The sequence below is a fragment of the Colossoma macropomum genome, unplaced genomic scaffold (assembly GCF_904425465.1).
Source record: "Colossoma macropomum unplaced genomic scaffold, Colossoma_macropomum, whole genome shotgun sequence".
NCBI classification, from domain to species: Eukaryota; Metazoa; Chordata; class Actinopteri; order Characiformes; family Serrasalmidae; genus Colossoma; species Colossoma macropomum.
In genome coordinates, this window is record NW_023494786.1 from 18,537,477 (window position 1) to 18,558,946 (window position 21,470).

Below are 21,470 nucleotides of genomic sequence, written 5' to 3' on the forward strand. Positions count from 1 at the left end.
CCCCGTGTCTGCATGGGTTTCCTTTCACAGTCCAAAGACATGCAGCTAGGCGAACTGCAGATGCTAAACAGCCCTTAGATGTGAATGTATATGTCTGTGTGTCTGCCCCGCGTATGGACTGGCGACCTGTCCAGGGTGTTTCCTGCCTTTCGCCCAATGACTGCTGGGATAGGCTCCAGAGATCCAGAAGGATAAGCGGCCTAGATAGTGTGTGTGTGTGTGTGTAAAATATGCCATAACTTTTGCACAGACCACACATTGTTTTATTTTTTCCAACATGTTAAATTCAGTGGAAAAACAGTAAGAGTGCATTCAAACGTGCAGAAGTGTGTTCTCTGTAGAGGGTTATTGACCTACTTTCACCTGGAAAATTAACAAAACAGGACATTTAAACAGGGGTGCCCACGACTGTATAGTTATTTTAATACTGGTAGCTGTTGTTCACCGTTTTGTGCACATATCAAGAAATAAGAAGTTAAATTTCAATGCTGTCTTTCCAAAGCTCCTTTCTAAATTGTCATAAGAATGGCTAGACAGGAATGATTTGGTTATGAAACTGCTCCTCAAGTGCGCTGTTATATCTCTTTCTTTGAGAAATCCATTACATCAATTTGCTAAAGCAAACTTTTATTGGTACAAGAAAACAAATGCAATGCATGAAATATAGCTTCAGTATCACCACAAATAAATATTAGATTTACACACAATAATACTGTAAAGAAAATATTCTTCCTTTGGTTTTCAAAACTCATTTATCTAAAATATATTCTGTTCTCTTTGCACTACTTTATATACCAACATTAAGCGCTTTCTTTCATAACCTCTTCTCAAAATCCAGGTCATGTCCTACCTGACTTAAGTTATACATGGTGTAATGTTAAGAACATACAAAATAAATATTTCACCATCTCCTGCTAACAATGATAAATCACACGGTCTAAAACAAAAAATACAATGAACACCTGCATTGCTGCAGGAGTTAATTTAATAAGAAAAGAGCAGCATGTTTTCCTTTGTAATGAACGACTGTGCAAGCCACTTGTACACAGGCACACAAAACCACAAATCAACCAAGATTCACAGAACACCACATACAAAAGAGATTGCTTAAATATTTGGATAAATAAATGGATGGAGTAGCTGCGCAGCTGTAAAGGAGGTGTCTCCTCATCACAAGTAGCAACTGTTATACCCAGCAGGAGAAAAGCAAAGCAGCGTTCTCTAACAAGAAAACTTAAATTTCAACAGCAGCCTTGACTGCAGCATCCATTTTTGGTTTCTTCCCCTGTTCTGAATTGTTAGCAAAGTGGTTCTGACTAAATAGTTAATTTCCATTGTTGCCTCTATGTAAAAAAAAAAACCCTACTTTGACTTTGGAACAGTGAATTAAATTTGTGACAATACACAACTGCCCCTAGTCTTTAAGTAGTAACAATCATGTAGTATTTACTGTTAACTTCTACTCTGCAATGACTACGATTCTGTGCACCACTGACACCACACTGTGCGTTCCAAGTAAACAATGAATTTTTATTAGAGCGCTGATGTACTTCTGTTTAGTTTTATAGGTAAATGTGGGAGTGGAGAAGTATTATGTTATTTATATACTTACTTCTTGACTTATTATGCACACATGAATTTAAGTAAATGTAATCAAACCAACTTAGATGGCAAAATAAGATCAATATGATATAATTAACGCATTCAAAATCTACACTTTGAATTTATTAACTAAAAATTTAAATCAGCAAGAAATACATTTCTTGCAGTAGAAAACAACCCTTTCGTCCACTACTATACACAGATTTGCTTTATCTGTGCAGTGTTTGATGGCTTTCTCAAGTGCACCATGTTCCCCTGACAGAAGTTTTCACACAGCTCAAGCATTGTTTAGCACAGCGTTTGTCCATTCTGGTCCTTGAGTGCCCCTGCCCTGCACATTTTTGTAATTTCTCTCTAATTCTAAACCTTAATCTAATGTACAAGCCTAGCTTCTAGCTTTGAACTGGGTGTTACAGGAGGGGAAATAAGGGAAATATTAAATTGTACAGGGCAGTGGTGGTTCAGGACAAACACTGAGGTCTACTGCTCTAGTACATTTCAACACATAACGTGGTTCTGTGATAACAAGCTGTCCAGACCATTAAACAGCCAAGCAGCATTTAACTGTAATGCCACCCCATCAGGCTTTACAGCTGACATTCTGCCAGTCTGGAATTGTGCTCAGAACAACCCTTGACTGGCCTATCCACTGCACAACACTCAAGAATGCTTAACACTCTAGAGACTTAAATTTCTCAATCACTTCTGAGCAGACATTTCTGCATTAATGAATTAAAAGAAAGTCAATATTAAATAACACTGAGCAACGCTAAATCCTTTGGGTATTTTTGAAATAACTGCCATCATTTCCTCCCTTTCAGGGATGCACACAAAAGCTACTTGAGTGCAAATAGCTCTCTTTTGTGCAGAATCTTCATGCTCATCACTACTTTGGCTCACAAAAAACATGACAGTTTCCGGTGCTCTGGAATTCAGCTAAAGATAGCAGTGGAAACTATGAAGTATTCTATTTTCAGAATTTTATAACTTATCTAAACTACTGGGACACTTAAGCTCTACAGAAAATGCTCAGAATTGATCTCAGGTAGGCCATATCACAATCTAGGAAACCTACAGCAGATACAATGAGAAATCTGCTGTAGAGTACTCTAATGGCTCAATAATGCCCTAACAATGCTTAGTCAATAACAGGAGAAGAGAATAAACATCACATGTAAATATTACTTTGTATTATCCTCCTTCTTCTATACAAATTTGTCAGATATTTTTACCAAGGATAACCATCAGGTTACATGCTGATAGACAACTTTGTGAAAAGTCTTTCAAATGGTTCTTGCATATTAAGACATGCCTGGAGATCTTCTGATGCTAGCCAGAATTTCTTGGCAGAAAATAATGTGAAAGGAAGTGAAAAGAACATCATAGCAAATATTCTCATGGACTGTCGAATTGGCAGTGAGCTCTGATCCACTGATCCATTCTTTCTCTTATCACATCCATAAGGGCACAGATCATAACACAAGATGGGACATTCCACACTGTGGAAAATGATCAATTAATCAATCTCCTCATAACTAACCAAAACCAAAAACATCACGGAGAGGAATAAAAAGTTGCTGCTTATTTTGATTGACCAGACACTCTATGCCACTGTAATACTCATAATACATAAACAACAAAGGCAGAACCAAGCATGCTTATTTACTCTGCACTGATCTGCATCTTAAGAACTTTGCAGCAATGGACATCATTTCACAGTGAGAAATAACATTCAAATTGTTGAAGTCTATTAGAATGAAGCATGTCCACAAGGACAACAATCTTTGTAAGTAAGACACTTCTACACTGATCTGCGAATCAGATTATTTTTCTCAGGTTCCAGAAACTCCTCCACCAGAGCAGAGGTCACTTTCTTTAACTCCTCTTCAAGATTGGAGATATCACTGTAAAGCAAACAAAATGTTATTTTCAATTCTTTTTAAGCATTCTTTCACAAGACAGTCTAGAATTGATTTCTTTTCAGAAATGCAAACACATGCCCTCCTGATTGCTCCCTGAAACAAGGTCTGGGCAGCCAATCAGCAAACAAGAACATGACCTGAAATTAATTTAGTTTTTTTTCAATCATGACCCACTATTACCTAAAAACACCCTATAACAGATATTACAATAAATAAATAATAGATAAAATAATATTCAGTTAGTGAGGAGGCCACAATTAATATATCTGGCACATTGTTTCCTGTGGTCAACCTGCAGGGTCCTCTACTGAAGGTTCAGCTCCTGAAGGCCTAAGCAAGAAGAGTGTTCATCACAGGAAATAATGTGCCAGATTAACCCGACGTGCCAGATTAATCACCAACATAACTTGGAACTGATGATGGAATCAACCAATCACATGTTGTTTTCTAATGAGTAGGACCAATTTTGTGAGGAAAAAAAAAAAGAAAAACAGTTATTCCAGGGCTTCTGGAAGTCCTAGATAAATCACTAACTGTAAATACAAGTGGTAGCCTGACGAATGCATTTCACTTAAATGTTAGAAATTAAAAACAGTGGCAGCTCTAGGCCTCCCTCTAGTCAGGGAGTCACTGTAAAACTGCTGAAAAGGTAAAATATATGTTAATGTCCACTACAAGCTTCAAATAACAAAGAGCATGTCTTTTGCAATCTTTAATTGTCTGCTTTTAGTCTAAAATAAGGTGTGAAATCTTAACACTTCTGGAATTTAGCTCTCGATTTGCAAATGTAGGACTTGCATGACATACATACATATACAAATACTGATCCCCCCCCAATGCTAACAAGTATGAACTGTAAATTTCACAGCAGCATGTTTTAACATTCAATATGTTTCATACATTTCAGTATGTAGAAAATACAACACACAGAATAAACTACAGCTTTGTGCTCTAAACTTATATTCCTAAACCTAATTTATTCAAGCTACAAATCTCAAAAGTGTAATAGGGTTATATTTTTAAAATACAGTGACTACTACAGTAATCCATAACAAAAAGGTCAATGATAGGATTACAAGTAGATATGAAAAATTAAATAAGGTAACTATTTAGAAGATGGAATATATTTTAATAGAATATTGTGCCTAACATGACACTTCCTTTACTTAAATTAGGACCACAACAGTTAAGGAATTAGACGACAAAGTGTTAGAATGCCCTCAGGACATGGACAAAGCATCCTCTTTTTGCAAAAAGTCACGAGTAAACATGGAAGGTGGCTGAATCTGTGTATACAAGATTTATCAGCATATCTGCAGGTATCATCAAATCGAATGCACTTCAAGTCATTTTTAATGTAATCTTAAGAAATCTATAATGCACCTTTAAGCTTCTCCTGGCCATGCATATGATTTACTGCAGTAACACTGCTGTATATTTTTAGTGTAAATGTAGCCTGTGTACCCCTGCTACAATAACTACAAATTTTCCCTAACAGAATTTCAGTTCTAACTGGGAATTTCAGTGTATTGCTCTTCAAATTGCAAACTAATTACTAAGCCGGTTTACCATAACATACATTTCAATAAATTGTTATTATTTTTCTAATCGAGTATTCGATTTTAATTATGTAACCATGACCGGCCTCATGTTTTCACCCTGAAATTTTTTAAAGTCAGTCTATATCTGATTTTGTTCCCTGAATATTTGGCTGTAAGGAGAAAAACTGATTTCAAATTGCCCTTCGTATGTAGTTACCATTCTGGTTAAAATGGTCTTTTGATGTGGAGAGAATGAGCCTGGGAGTTCCTAATCCTGGTCCTAGAGTATCCCAGTTCTGCACATTTTAGTGTTGCTCCTGCTCCAACACCCACTTCAACTTACTAGCTTATTAGCTGGACCATTAGAGCAGAGAGAGAACAACAAAATATGCAGGACCAGGGTTGGGAACCACTGCGCTACACAACCCCTTTGAGGACCCGTGAAACACAAACCTCTTTCCAGGTGGTGCACAGAACTCCGTGTAGTATTTGATTTTGGGCTCTGTCCCACTAGTCCTAAGAGTGGCAACAATGCCATTGTGAAATGTGAATGTGATCATCTGGCTGCTTTTGGACACTGGGAGAACCTAAATAAAAAAGATACACAAATGTTCCTGATTACTCGACCACACACTGTATCTGCTGAAGTTCAGCTGTGTCAGTAGAGAAGATACATACAGATTTTTTGTTAGGCTGACCGCTGTCGTAACCTGTAGTCACATCTCTGATGTGTGCAATGCTGTATCCTCCACATGTCTTTGGGTAAACGCCCTCGCCTTCGAAGTTGCGCAAGCGGCTGAATATTCTCTTGACAGTGGGAGGGTCATTGCAGACAACATAGGAGGTTCTGGAAATGTGGTAGCCATAACTAGAGAAAAGCAGTGAAACAGGTGCAGACTGACATCACATAGAAAGCAACATCCACACAGACTCAGCCCAATACAGTCAATCTTAAAAATCCTCAAACCAACATTTGCATGCTTGTATTTACAATGACCAACTAGCATTCTGTAAGGTTAAAAAAGCAAGTATTTATCACCATTCCGACCAGGCAAACTATGCACCACTTTACCAAGCTTTGCCAAGCTTTGATATTCTGTAGGCTTCTTACTATGCTAACACTTCAGGAACCTTAAACCTGGACCATAGGATCCCACTTTTGGTTCAGAAATTATGCACAATTATGAGTGTACTTAAGCTAACTATATTCCAACTATATGTGTAAGTTGAGTCTGACTTTTTGCTGTAATTCTCTTTTTCCACCCAAATCATAATCGTCATCATCAAAAAAATATCCCTCCCACTAAATTGGTTGCTATAGAAATGCCTCTGGACTACAGTATACATAACCTGACAGCCCCTTTCATCACCTCACAGCACCATACAGCAATAATTAACTATTCTAAACTCTCAAATGTCTAGGAATTTTCACCCATCTGCTGCTTTTTCATGAGAGACCCACTGATTACAGCAAGATGGTTGCAGTTTTTGCATGAAAACAAGTGAAAATTGCAAAAACCCCAGAGGCATTATTGATATATGCAGGTGGACTGTGACGAACAGGTTCATGTGTGTGAAGATGGCAAGAAGCAGATTAGTAAAACAGGAAGAATGAGAAGCAACACTCACGTTTCATAGATGTTTTGAAGTTGTTGGTTAAGAGTTACATTTTTGGTATGTAAATATGCTGCCATCTCAGCGACAACAGCAGCAGCACTAACTCCATCCTTGTCAAGCACCATGCTTCCACACAGAAATCCTGACCATACAGGACATGGGTGAAAAACCACAGACCAAACTGACCACTGCAACTGATGACTAGTCAATGACAATTTTGACCAATAACCTTAATAACATTAATGACTGCCTGCAGATTTTGGCCTGTTTAGATACAACACTTGTACCAATACTTTAATTCAAAGTCTGCTTTTATGCAAAAAAAAAAAAACTGCCTCCAATATGCTAGTCAAATAGACTCATTTAGTCAAATAAAACAGACACTGTCCACAGAAGTCATATCTCTCATTCAATTTTCAGATGTTTCAGGATTTTGCCACTATGTAATCTTTAACCCTTTTATTCCCTAAAATCCATCACACTTGTGGATTAAGAGTGCATGATCTCTGACCTGTTTTTTTGTTTGTTTTTTTTAATAAAGCAGAATAGGTTGAATGGGTAAATACAAATCCAAAGTCAGGTCAAACACTGTAAAATCAGATATTATAAAATATAAAAAAAGTTTATCTTTGTGTTTAAGACTAAAAACAAGGGGAGATGAAAAGAAAAAGGGGAAAGGGGATAACACTTTACAACTATTTTAAATGCAAAATGAAATCTGAAAATGCTGCAATATAATCATATGTTTATATTCCAAGCACAGTGAGTGTATTTAACATTACTAAAAAGAAAATATGCACACATACACCACCAGCTAAAAGGTTTGGACACACCTAACTGAATATCCATTTGTCATGATCTTAAAGGAAATCTGATTCAAAGGTTTAAATGTCTTTCTAATGTCTGTCTTATGCATAAGCAGTGAAGTTGATTCCTACATGTGAAGTTATTATCAACACACACATTTTTCATTTTTACATTTCTAATTGCTGTTCAAAAACAGCCCTCAAGCATCTCATGAAGACACTTGAGAGAATGACCAATTCCTAAAACAATCTAAAAGGGAAAATGGATTTGAATGGAATTGTTTTTGCATTATGACATGTGTTATTTCATAGTTTTGATGTCTTCACTATTATTTTAAAACACGGAAAACAGTGAACATGAATCTGTTTTACAAGGCTTGTCCAAGCTTTTAATCAGTAGTCAGGTTTTTTTTTAGAACATATTAGAAGCCACATGCCATATGCCACAGTCACACGCCAAGTATAACAACAATTACCCCCCACATATTCATAAGCATTACTACTCAATTAACAAAACAATCAAAATCAAATGAGCCACAGATTTATGCAAAATCATCTTAAACTCATGTCTTTGTTCACTTTTGTGCTCTGAGCGATAGTTCTGTCACATACTAGGCTACAGAACTTGCATGTTTCTAAGATGAACATGCTGTAATGCCAGCTTTTGCCACTAGATGGGAAGTGTTGTCATTATTACTGTCATCTGGCAGTATCTTTATGATCACCAAAATCAATGCAAACCAGAGAGGTTTTAAGGGCATCAGTCCTGAACATTCAGTATGATAGGGCTGCAATGATTACTTGGCATCTTCCATGTTATTGTTTTAAACAATACATACTGATTAGGACTTAGAAAAATTCTAAATGTTTTGAGGGAACTGTGTGACGTGTTGTTTAAATGTTTAACACTGATGACAATGTGTTACATTCTGAAAGTCACTACTAAAAGTTTAGATTTCTCTCATAATTTCAGTTAAAGACCAAGCTGATAAACAGTAAAGACATTATATAGACATTTTTTGGCTCATCTTTGTCAAAGATGCAAATAATTCTGAAAACCACCACGGATTAACTTAAAAACAGAATTAACAGACAGATAATTGTTGATTCCTGAAATAAGTCAAAAGTTTTACTTACCAATGGACTCTTCAAAGGAAAAAATGACCTCCTTTCCTGTTTTTGTTAACTCATGGATTTTATTTCCAATCCATTTGAAGCCAGGTAGTGTTTCCTGAGATGAGGAAACGTCAAACAGGACAAATGGAACAGGACACAGGCAGCCTTTCAATCAACAAGAACGCAAAGATTTAACAAGTATGAATCAAATCAACCAAGACTGATAAACTAAACGTTTTAGTGATTTCACTGTTGAACTGACTCACCGGTTACGTACATTGTTATACTACAAGTGATTTTAGATACACTTGTAATTACATGTCATTTGATGTAGGAGGTCATTTCAAATTTCCTGCACAATTGAATCATTAAGATATAATGTCATTCAGAGTGAAACTTACAGAGTCAGGATAGTTCACAGCGGTGGTAATAAGAACCAGACATCTGAAGCATTTAATGCTCCTAAAAGCCCCCTCAGAGAAAGATATCAAACAAAATGGATACAAATATGTCACCTGATATCTGAGAAATTGGCCTTTTCCACTGCAGGGCCGAACAGTTCTGCAGGGTAACCGTTCCAGTGGCGTTTCCACACTGACATGGTTTGACACGAAATGCCTAAAAACCAGGCTCAGCCCGTTTTTTTTTGTTTTTTTTTTACATGGTTAGCTAACCTTACTCAGGGCCACAGAACCGTTCGGTGGGATGATGTAACGACATAGCTGTCCGCTGATTGGTTCTATGTTTATACTGGCATTGTGCCACAGCATCCTGCTGCACTATTTTAAACCCGAAAGCGTTTAAATAAATTCAGTTTGCTCAAATAAATGAAAGTAGTGCACGATTTTAAATCCATCATTCAACACACATCAAAGCTTCAATCTAAAACCAATTTCTAAATGGTAAACGGTGCTGCCTAACCAGCTAGACGAGAGAGCTGGTTAACGTTAGCTTAGTTAGCATGCTGTCAGCGCTGCTCACTACAGAACAGATTAGATTCTGACTAACTAAAGCTTTACTGACACTAATTTAGATGATAATGACTCGTATCTAAGGAAGCAAAGTCTGATGTTAGAGGGAGAGAAAGCTGAAATTAACCTCTTCTCTGGTGTCTGAAGCTGGAGCCTCTTAGCTAAGCTAATGCTAGCCAGCTCTTCTCTCCTAGCTAACTTAGCTAAAGAGATCCAAAGACCACAGTGCACCTTCGATTCAACTAACTTAACTGCTCTTCTATCTATCAAGTAAAGATGATAAAAACTTAAAATAGCGAGAGCGAAAGTCAACTGATCGGTGTTGGAGTGACAGAAAGCCGAAATCGGACCTGCTAGGCTAAGCTAAAGTGAGTGTACGGTGCCTCCCACTGCAGTATTGGCTCAGTCCTAGCGAACAGATGCTTAAAAAACACCCGTTTAGAGGATAAAGACTCGTATCTGAGAGCACAAATTCAAATGACTGGCATTGAAGTGACAGATAAAAAAACTGAATTGTTCTGTGGCGCTTTGAGTTGTACCCTGCTGTGTGACGCTAATGCTAATGTAGCAAGTTATCCGGCTACAGGTGAAATCCACCACATTACAGTCTGTTTCAATATCTCATGCTCAAATACCACCTGTTTAGAGAAAGACAAGATAAGAGCATGATGAGAGAACAGCGTTGGAGTGACAGATGGTATCAAATGTGTTTGTGGTGGGTGGTGTGCATGTTGCTATTAGTCTGTTAGGAGTTAGCAATTCATTTGTGTAGTTTTCTTGGGTATTTCCTGGTTCTGATTTAGCGGTACAACAGATGGAAACAGAAACCATAACCAGTCTCACGAGTCCGGACCAGCGCATAATGGCCCAGTACAGCCCTGAGAACCATTTGGCCTGATAGTGAAAAAGCGATAAATCTGAGATACAATTTTGGCATAAAATGTGTTGTTTTTTTAATCCATTCATGGCAGATGAGGGAGCATAGCAGATCAGGGTAAGGCACCACTATTTTACCATTATCAACAGTACATTTAGAAACTCATACGACACATGTAGGCTCACAGGACATTTTGGACTATAAATAAAAGGGTTATATTTGCATTGTAGACATTATGGCTCCTGGTTCCTATTACCACCATTATAAAGAAATCTGGTCTGGTAAGTGTCTCTATAATGCAGCATTTCACATCAATGACCTAGTTATTTGTATCAATACGTTTTATAGTAAAAAAGCACTCGAGATTTTGTATGGAGCCTCAATCAGGGCATTGTACAGGTTGTTTTGTGTACATCAGATGTATTCCAAAGGTAAGACGTTTTTGATGCCTAAATTAGTGAAGTCTCCAATCACATACCAATGTCCAAGCTCTTAAGGTTTTAACTGACCTCAAAGTGGAAGCCCTCCATTTGTGCCAAAGCTTTGAGTATTTTGGAGGAGACTGTGGTGGCCAGCATGTACATTCTCTCGGTCTCTGCTGGGTCTGGGTGAGTCTCCTTCCAGTTAAACAGCATCCACCAGCCCAGCAATGCAGCCAGCTCATTCCCAGTAAACACTTTCCAACCACACCTGTCCACACAAAATATATAAGACTAAGCACAAGACTGTACCTACTCAAGAGCTCTAAACCAGATGATACAACACATTTAAATAACACATGGGGGAAATATGGGGGAAACATATGGGGGAAATAATATCAAGTCAGCTTACAAATCCTAAGTAAAATGTGCATATCAACAATTACCAATGAAAAGAATCTCATAAATATCTCATAATATCTTAACATTGCTTCCAAAGTTCATTCCAGGGCTCTGGCACCTGAATTTGAAAAAGCTTGTTTGAGTAAAAAAAGTTTATGAACTCTCCAGTTCAAAGATTTATTTACATATTGCTTATTTAGCACTAGGCAACTTGTATCTTAAAGAAACTTATACTGTGAGGGCCTGAGTACGCTTAATTTACTCCTCTATATTAATCAGTACTGCCAGATGTCACTAGTTGATGGGAGGGATAAAGACACTTTGAACCCAGACACACAGCCTGAGAAGGGTTATGTAAGTTCTTTACAGTTCTATACAGTACCTGCTGACTAAGTACCTGCTTTCTAGGTCAAAGTTGTTCTGTAATAACATGTCTTAATACACCTTTTTATGAACAAAGTCAATGTTTTTGGGTTCACTGAGCAACGTATTTTTGTAATATTTACACAGGGTGGTGAAACACAAACAGTGACCAAGTGCATAAACATTTGTCTTTAAATCAACACTATAAACATTTGTTAAATATTCTAGCGACAACCATCCTAAGTAATCTAATATTAGGTTAGATAAAAAAGGGAAATATGCCCTCCAGAAACAGATTCAGTGGTCCATTACCTGTTACGTTTTGTTTGAATATTAATTACATAAATTTTTGCTGCAATTATGAATTCATAGAATGTCTGTGAAAAGCCCTCTAACAGCACTCACCAAAAGAAAATTTTTAAAATTCATGTTAAATAAACATCATTATAATGTACTGCATGTTACTATGTGCATCCCTAAACAAATGACTGACCTGTCACGTTGCTCTGCAACAGCCAGTCGATCAGCATCAGGGTCTGTGGCCAGCACGATCCTGGCTTCCTCTCTCTCTGCAAGGCGAAGGGACAGCTCCTGGAAGAAGGAGTAGGAAAAAATATAACTTGACGTACGTCTTCAAAGATGGTGATAAGGTTGGTGATGTGGCATCAAAAATATACACTACCCTCTAATTTTTTTGGGAGAGTGTGCTCATATTGAATCTGTGCTGCATACATTGTCATGATAGGTGTTATTGGGAAGACATGTTGTACTGGAGTTATGTTCTTTTTTTCTTGGTTTCAATGATTGATTTTTGGTGTGTGTAAGAACTGTGATTGCTGTATGTATATCTCATTATATTCACTGAATGCCCAAGTTGCACTGACTGCACTGAATGTAATCTTGTCAATATATGTTTTCTTAGTTCTAGCCTTTGCTATTGTCAGCTGTACAGACAAAAATAAAACAAATTATTTTCAAGAACTTGCTGCCTTAAAATTCTGAGTTCAATGAACTTCAAATAAGTTAACAGAATGTAAGACACAGACTTTTGTTCTGTTAACTTAGTAATACTACGTCCAATTCTAATTTCCCTGACTTAAAAAAATAATAAAGAGTGGTGATGCAATATTCAAACACTGTTAAAGTTAACTCCTCAATCCACATATGGAAACTAAGCTATATAAACAGCCTGTCTTGTTCCTGTGGTATGACAGAAACCAACACATTTATCAGCAAACACAGCAGAGGAGCTAAAAGCATACAAATCACTAGAATCATGTAATTATTTCCTCTGTGGAAAAGTCAGTTTTTGTACTATCAACTACACCATCAAAAGCTGCTGTCACTGCTGTCAGTGCTTGTAGAGCCACTGTACAGTGGTACGTCAACAATACAGTGGCGCCGGCGATAAGTGTGACATGAACTGAATACCGTCTATAAACGGTTAAATTCAATCTAGACCGAATATCTTCTTGTCCTGCACAGTTTCAAGTATTTTCTACTCCAACACACCTAATCCAGCTCATGAATGACTTGATAATTACATGATAAGCAGAATCAGGAGTGTTTAGGCAAAAAATATTTGAAATTTTGCAGTGTCCACTGCTGCAGTTGAGAACAACTACTGTAATGCATAAAGAGCTTCAACCAAAGAGTCAAACATGCAAAAAACAGACTTGACAATTTCATTCCTGTTGAATTAATTATAAGATTTTATGTCCTCACCAGAACTGACTCTCCTTCTTCTGGGTTAGGGCAGCTGACAGTGGAGAAATTTGGATCTGGATTCATCTGCTCCGGCACAGGGATAGGAGGTGGAAAACCAAACGCCTGAAATGCCCGCTGGACATAAGAATGGCCAACTCCATGGAAGGATGTATGCACAAACGTCAAGGGAGACCTTGCATTGAGCTCTCTAGAATGAAAGAGTTACAACTCTATATGTAAAGATATATACAGTATGTGCACACTCTTTCAGCAGTTTTGTAAAAGTATACCTGTGGAAGCACACAGTATTCAGCTCCTCCATGTACCAGCGACAGACGTCCTCCAGTGGATCACTCCTCAGCGGGCTGCTCTCAACCAGGTCTTCATTCCAGGACTCAGCCCATGGCTCCGGATTCTCTTCTATACACCGCAGGATCTCCTTATCGTGTGGTGAAGAAATCTGAGCCCCGTTCTGCCAGTACACCTACAGGGAGGAACATTAACATATTATGAATCTATCACATTAGTACATACCTCTACTTGAAAATTAATTTACTTTGACTTTGAATTAAACATAGGCCAGCAACTACTGAATATTTTCACTGTTGAATATTCTGTTTAATATTATTCTGAATATTCAAATATTCTGTTTAATATTATTTTGAATATTCAAATATTCTGTAAGAATATCATATGCTTAAAAAATGTTTCACTTTAATAACTGATGGAAAAAATAGTGGTATGTTTTGTTAATAATTATCCCTATTAATATAAATTATTATTACAAATTGTAAATATTTTACTATTGTAAATATTTACTTTTTTGCACTACTGCAAACATTCTATTTCTTTATCTTGCTTTTTAATTGGACGTAGCTTTAATGCTACAAGGTAATGATAAAACATCACTGAAAATTAATCATCGTGCCCAATCTGGCAACCCTGAACAGGTTGCGGTCTCTGTTTGAACAGCAGAACATGCAGGAAAGCAGATAAAAGAGCATATTTTCAACACCTTAAGGTTCCATTATCTTAAGGAACTGTTTGGTTAGGTCTTTTCAGTGAACAGGGGAATGAGCAAGTTTTTACTCCGCTCAAAAACAACTTCATACCAGGAGATGAGCTTAGCTGCATTAATATCCAATGCTGTCTAAACAATTTCCCAACATTCTCAGTAAAAAATGAAACTGAGGACATGTTAGCTAGACAGTGTACAACAGCAGTACGAAACTCATTTAAACTACATTTGGAGATTTGGGACCGATACTGCCATCTTGCATTTTCAGAGTCTTGATAGTGTTGAATCACAATCTCCAGTGAGTTCGGCATGCAGAGCTGCCAACTGCATTCTACTGGTGATAACACTAACTTAGTATTTGGCGTGATAAACAAACATTACTTTTCCCCATAATAGTATGTTAGCAATCATCTCAGTTATTCAAATGGCTTTTCCATGTTGGAATATTAATTATCAAACTTATCAGACATCATAGAATATTTGTGGCAGCCCCAGTTAAAACACATGGACATGATGAGCTGTTCTTTAATGTCGTTATCCATGTGTTATACAGTCCAGAGTAAAGGATCATTCCTCACCTTGTATCCATTATCCTCTTTTCTGTTGTGAGAAGCAGTGATCATCACACCTGCAGCAGCTCCAATCTTCTTCACAGCATACGGCTACAGGACAAAGGAAACAAGTTACACCGAATTAAATATCCACCTCTAGGTAAAAGTCTCATGAGACACACAAAAGCAGAATAAAAAAAGATGTAGTGAGAAACATTTGTTTGAGAAAATTTCATAAATGATGTTATCACATTATCTTACCACAAATGGGGTAGGCACATAAGTAGAAAACAGATAAACAGGAACATCTTTACAAAGCATGACGGCTGCAGTCAACCTTGCAAGCCTGCATACACAAAGAAAAGTATCACATCAACCAAGAGAGATAAGCATAAACACTGCAATGAAGTAAATGAATCTGATGTCACACAGTTCACTATCAGTGTAAATAAGTGCTAAATACATTTTTGTTTGACAATTAAGCAGGATTAGCTATCATATCTCTGTTATCAGCTCATAACTTTTGCTGCTGAATATCCTTATCATGACGTGAGATGGAAATAATTAAGGAAACAAACACAATTTCAGTGTTAAGGAGAAAAAGAAAAAAAGGAAATCTTGCTTTCATGATGATTGCTATTTTATTTTTAGTAGTTATCAGATGGCCAACAATGCATGACAATATGACTATTATTGAAATGATTTTCATTATTCAGACTGACAAAAGTATTTGCTGTCAGTGGTTTATATCATCTTAAATGGAATTAAATTTATGCCACAGAGAACAGCTGTATGAGAGCTGAACTCTAACTATAACCTGACAGTAGTTTTATTTTTCAATTCAGTGTAAGACACCCACAGTTGTAGGAAGAGAGGACTATACTACCCTTAACTTCCAAAGAAGAAATGGTTAACTGTGCTCTTTGGAGGGAAAACAAAAAACAAACAAACAAACAAACAAAACAACAACAACATAAATAAAACAAAAATAGCATTTGTGCCTTTTCTGGAGTTGTATCTCCTACATGAACACTGACACTACTATTTGTGCCCTTTAGTATTTTCTGATATCCAACATTAAACTAGTCTATCAACATGGGGCCAGTAATTATTTATGTAACTTTTATTTCTGGGATGCTGCTTGACTTGTTTTTTCTTTTTTATTGTGGTAACTTTTTAAAGTTATCATAAAGCATAACAGTAGCTCTCACAACAGCAGCTTTTACAGAGTAGATAATAGAAGACATCTGCCATGCAAGCCTTATAAGTGTGAGCATGAGTGATAATACTCGAAAGGAAGAGGACCAAAGAAGCTCTGAGATCAAAGCCCACAGGCTCCACAACTGCAATATTCAATTTCATTTATAGCATTCCCAAAATACACAGCATTGTGCCCACTGTACAGATTGTTTCATTTAAAACCAATTGATAACATTTTTAAAGGGGAAGCATTCTAGCCAAAGTGCTTGATGCTAATAAGTTGGCATGTTAGGTTTCTATAGAGGAAGAACATAATCACGTGTCCCAAACTGGAACACTGCCAAAAGGCTAAAGCAGACCATGCAACATTTTAGTTAAGACAGGCTAGTCAGTTAAACAGCCATATTAACTCCTAGAAATTAGCTTAGCTTCAGCTCCACATTCATTGGGTGTGTAAAAACTCCATGTACAATCTAGCACTTTGTTAGGCATAATTTGATGAATATATACATCTGATGAATAAATATACACCCATCAGGCATAAAATTATGACCACCTCCTTGTTTCTAAGCTCACTGTCCATTTTATCAGCTCCACTTACTATATTGGTGCACTTTGTAGTTCTACAATTACAGACTGTAGTCCATCTGTTTCTCCCACGGACCCTCACAGAGCAGGTACTATTTGGGTGGTGTATGATTCTCAGCACTGCAGTAACACTGATGTAGTGATGGTGTGTTAGTGTGCGTTGCGCTGGTCTGAGTGAATCAGACACAGCAGTGCTGCTGGAGTTTTTAAATACCTCACTGTCACTGCTGGACTGAGAATAGTCCACCAACCAAAAGTATCCAGCCAACAGTGTCCTGTGGGCAGCGTCCTGTGGGCACTGATGAAGGACTAGAGGATTACCAACACAAACTGTGCAGCAGCAGATGAGCTATCGTCTCCAACTTTCACATCTACAAGGTGGACTGACCAGGTAGGAGTGTCTAATAAGAGTAGACAGTGAGTGGACACAGTGTTTAAAAACTCCAGCAGCACTGCTGTGTCTGATCCACTCAGACCAGCACAACACACACTAACACACCACCACTACATCAGTGTTACTGCAGTGCAGAGAATCATCCACCACCCAAATAGTACCTGCTCTGTGAGGGTCCATTAGGGGTCCTGACCACTGAAGAACAGGGTAAAAGGGGGCTAACAAAGTGAGCAGAGAAACAGATGAACTACAGCCTGTAATTTTAGAATTACGAAGTGCACATATATAGTAAGTGGAGCTGATAAAATGGACAATGAGGTGAAACAAGGAGGTGGTCATAATGTTATGCCTGATCGGTGTATACCGAACATTTAAAGACATGAAAAAAAAATGTCTGAACAATGTTTTCTTAACAACATGTACTGTATGTATTTTTGTTTTGCTACTACAGTCACTACTATGCAAAATGTGTAAAATGTTAAAAACAGCAAGTATGTTCAAAAATATTTAAACAAATGAGAAATGTACAATTCTAATCATGAAAGTTTGACATCAAATATCCATAAACGTAAAAGACTAAAGATAAAATATATAAAGTTCATTGAGCATGTCTTTGCATAGCGCTCTACCGTTCACTGGTGCAGCCACTGCACTCCTCTGCTCTTGTGTCATAGCCAACCACCAAGCCTCTGCTACACAGATCAGGGAAACACTTGGCCAGGTACATATACATCCCCTATAACATAATACAGAAAGTTATACACATGTAAAGTGTCTTCAGGATATTGTGTAAAGAGACTACTGCACATTGAAACTTTAAAGCTCTAAAAAAAAAGGTAGAAAATTTGCGCAGTATGGAATCTTGAGGACTGACCAGGTGAACCCCTGCTATAAAGACATTAGCAATCTAAATGAATTATGTATGAAGCAATGGTCTCAGATCCATTGTTGTGTTTTCACATCTCATCAAACCATCCAGTAACTGCTGTTATTCTCATAAATGGCAGGTGCACAAGGTAGTAATTTCAGAGGTGGTAATAACTGTAACTTTCTCAGAAAAGGTATGTGAATTTCTATTATTAGATTACGTAGTTTATTATAGGATTTGACAGATATGTGATTAAGTATTTATCATACTACAGAAGAGAAAAATGTGATAAAAGGTGGATGCAGTATTCTGTATTTCATAAATGCTTATGAAGGGCTCTGCATATCTAGCAGTATGTTAAGAAGTCTGTTGTACATACAAAACTGTAAATGAGGCCAAACCTGCGTTGACTGGATGACTGTGAGATCATTGACAAGGGAAAAGCCAGCCCCCATGGCTGCTCTCAGTCCAGCAGTTCCAAAAGTCATCCTGGAGCACAGCCTCCTCCTGAGTTCCTCAACCCGCCCTTCCTGCACCAGGCTTTTGATCTGCTCTCGGGTTGCTCCATTCTAAAACCACCACAAAACACAAACACAGCCCTTCTCACAAGGTTCTGGTAAAGCAACCTATTTTTAGGGATTTTTGTTGTGATGTCACAGAATCACTAAAATCCTTTACTTCCTTACTGCTAGCTGTTTCAGCAACACAGAGAATAACAGAAAAAGAAGATTCCCCTTTATTTATTCACAGGAGACACACTGATCTGCTCTTCTGTAAGATGAGTCAGCAGTGAGTCAGCAGTAATGGGAGTACTGCAAGTAGATTTGGTTCATAAGTAGCAAAATGCACAATGGATTTCACAAACACAAACTTTATACTGAATTTTGATTGCAGGTATTAGGTATCACACAGGAACAGAACACTGCAATCACATTAAATGCGAAAGGATATAAGGAAAGTTTGGACTGCAAATGCATCTGTAAAGAGGACAGATTTTTCAAAGTGTCTGCATTAGTCAATGGTCATTCAAAGTCATTCAGAGCGGTTTGCTGAGAAATGGTGAACTGTAGAGAAATGTACAGACTCGGTTTTCTTTACAGTGGTGGTGATAGGAACCAGAGGTCTCGATATCCACAACAAAAAGTTAGTAATTGTAATTGTCTTAATGACAAGCGAACCTAGTGTACCTAGAGTTTTATATGTGATGTTGATAAAGGCAAAATAGTGGCTGAATCTGAAATATTTCCTTATAATGCACTGCATGCACCTCTCTGCATGAATGGATTTTAAAAATATGTTTTAGGCCAAAAGCTCCTCAAAACTACTGAACAATAATGTCTCAGACATCAGGCAGGAAATTTGTAACAGCTGCATGTAATAGCTTTCTGTGAGGAAGCTTTTAGAGGCATTAAACACTTCAGATGTCTGGTTCCTATCAACATCTCTATGAACAATTTCTGAGTCTGTAAGTTACCCCAGAATGGAATATTTAAGCTCAAACCACTCTGAATGACTCAGATAACATCTTAACTGCCATTACGCTGGATTTCTCTTTGTTGGTTCTGTCCTATAACACTGTCCACAGAGCTCGCTTAAGCCTACTAAATACGAAAATTTAGCAAGCAGAAAACCAATCACCTCAATTATAACGCAAATTTAATACCATAATAGTACAGAGGGCTGGGCAATACAATGATACTTATTGTTATTGTGATAAAATACACTAAAATATGTCACAATATGCTTTTCTGAGGATACTGTTATAGCATTAAGATTTCTCAACTTCCAAACAACTTTTCTACTGCATGTATAAATACAGAGAGAGTACAATCTGACATATTTAATAAGATTCACTGCAGCACAGTAGGTAAAATCTTGAATACAGATAATTGTATTTATGCCTTCCATTCTGTTCTTAAATGTGGCACTACTTTATCTGTTCCAGCTTACCAGATGTCAGAAAAAATAAACATTGCAACACACTGCACATCACGAAAAACCTTACATCATGACCTTACAGTTTTGACATACACCTCTCCTAGTACAGCAGCGCTATCAGGTTAACAACCTAAATGGACAAGATAATCTGATGGGTATGATGTTTTGTAACTTTGTAAAAGTCTAAACTGTCAACTGTTCATAAACGTCTCGGGACAGATTCACCAAAAGGTTTCCAAAGAAAAATCTTACATAAAATGCAGCTACTTAATTTGCTTAGTCAACAGCAAAAGGGAGGAAATGACATTCAAACTGGCTCCAAAAACAGACATTGTGGAGTAAAATATTCTCCTGACAGGAAGCATCTGTATCTGTATTTTTTTGTGAACCATCTGACACAAACTGTACACGGCTCTTCCTTTAAACCTACTATGTCCTGAGAACTGATAATATATGTGTTCGTACTTGAAAAAAGCAGAACAAAGAACTTTAAAACATGCTGAGGCCTTCAAATTCACACACAGGCGTCTACAGGCATGCAGGAACAGTCAGCAGCCACTATTCTGCACAAAATAGAGTCCAGTAGTGGAGAAATAGCAACAATAAAATGGGGGTGATATCATACACTAAATTAGTGAGACTGACCTTTACAGTGGGGTTCATCCAGAACTTTGCCTGGGTTAGCGAAGCTACGCTACAGTTCAGCTGTGCAGATCATGTCCTAGACCTAACGGTTAGGTTAGCTGTTCCTTTTACACCGTTTCTGAGAAATAAGCAATGGGCTCTCAAGGAGCCCCAAGAAGGGTAAGAAATGTTCTCGCAGGTCAAAATATCCGTAAGATCCTCTTTTGAAGGGCTATCTGCCATAAAGTAACTCTAAATGTCACTCTAAAACAAACTGAGAAGGTCCAACGTCATATATTTCTCTAGCTAAGCTAAAGCAAACAGCTGCAGTGCTGACACCGACCCATTGAGCCAGGGCGCGTTTGAGGAGCGCCGTGCTGATTCGCCAACCGTCAAAACATTCACGTTACTCTCCAGAAATGCTGCTTTTAAAGGGAACTTGCAGTGCGTGAAAGAAGAAGTGGGGCTCACAGACTGCACAAGACATACAGTAACCCGGGTTAACTGGAAATTCTGCAAAAGGAGAACTTCAGAAATCAGAAATCACACTAACCTTATCCCAGGAGATCCACTGGCTGATGAGTTTGTCTAAAGTGGGATCTCCAGTGCTCAACACACAGTCGGTGTTAGCGTTGAGGTCCTCATTTGACCACATACTAGCTACAGATACAACGATACGCTGATATACGGTCTTCGTGATCACATACGCTCGGCTACAGCGTTACTTTACACGTTACTGGCTGATTCGGGGACACCAGGTGGGTTCAGCGACTTAAACCGGACAGGTAGCCAGGCACACATATCTCTCCAGCTTCTGCACCTCAGCTCAGCTAGCCGGAGAACAGCCGCCGCCTGGCAGCGCGAGATTCGGATAATATCGCGAGAGTTCAAAGATCCCACAGACTTTGCTAGAAATATCCAGTTCAAAGCGGTCTGTTTCTTTCTC

The 21,470-nt window shown here is 37.8% G+C and overlaps 1 protein-coding gene across 2 annotated transcripts; it reads right to left on the reverse strand.

Annotated features, from left to right (window-relative positions):
* Window positions 1-610: 610 nt before the first annotated feature.
* Window positions 611-21,371, reverse strand: pgm2l1 (phosphoglucomutase 2-like 1). 2 transcript variants are annotated; one of them, XM_036563006.1, is made up of 14 exons: window positions 21,078-21,371; window positions 18,364-18,531; window positions 17,724-17,830; window positions 15,174-15,258; window positions 14,940-15,023; window positions 13,634-13,827; window positions 13,362-13,551; window positions 12,130-12,227; window positions 10,962-11,142; window positions 8,626-8,719; window positions 6,695-6,824; window positions 5,744-5,933; window positions 5,519-5,652; window positions 611-3,506 (listed from the first exon to the last, which is right to left on the reverse strand). In XM_036563006.1, the coding sequence occupies exons 1-14, from the start codon at window positions 21,177-21,179 to the stop codon at window positions 3,404-3,406; spliced, it is 1,860 nt and encodes a 619-aa protein (XP_036418899.1). In that variant the 5' UTR covers window positions 21,180-21,371; the 3' UTR covers window positions 611-3,403. The 2 variants fall into 2 exon arrangements, with proteins under 2 accessions (XP_036418899.1, XP_036418905.1); XM_036563012.1 differs by lacking the exon at window positions 21,078-21,371 and adding an exon at window positions 20,546-21,067.
* Window positions 21,372-21,470: the final 99 nt, after the last annotated feature.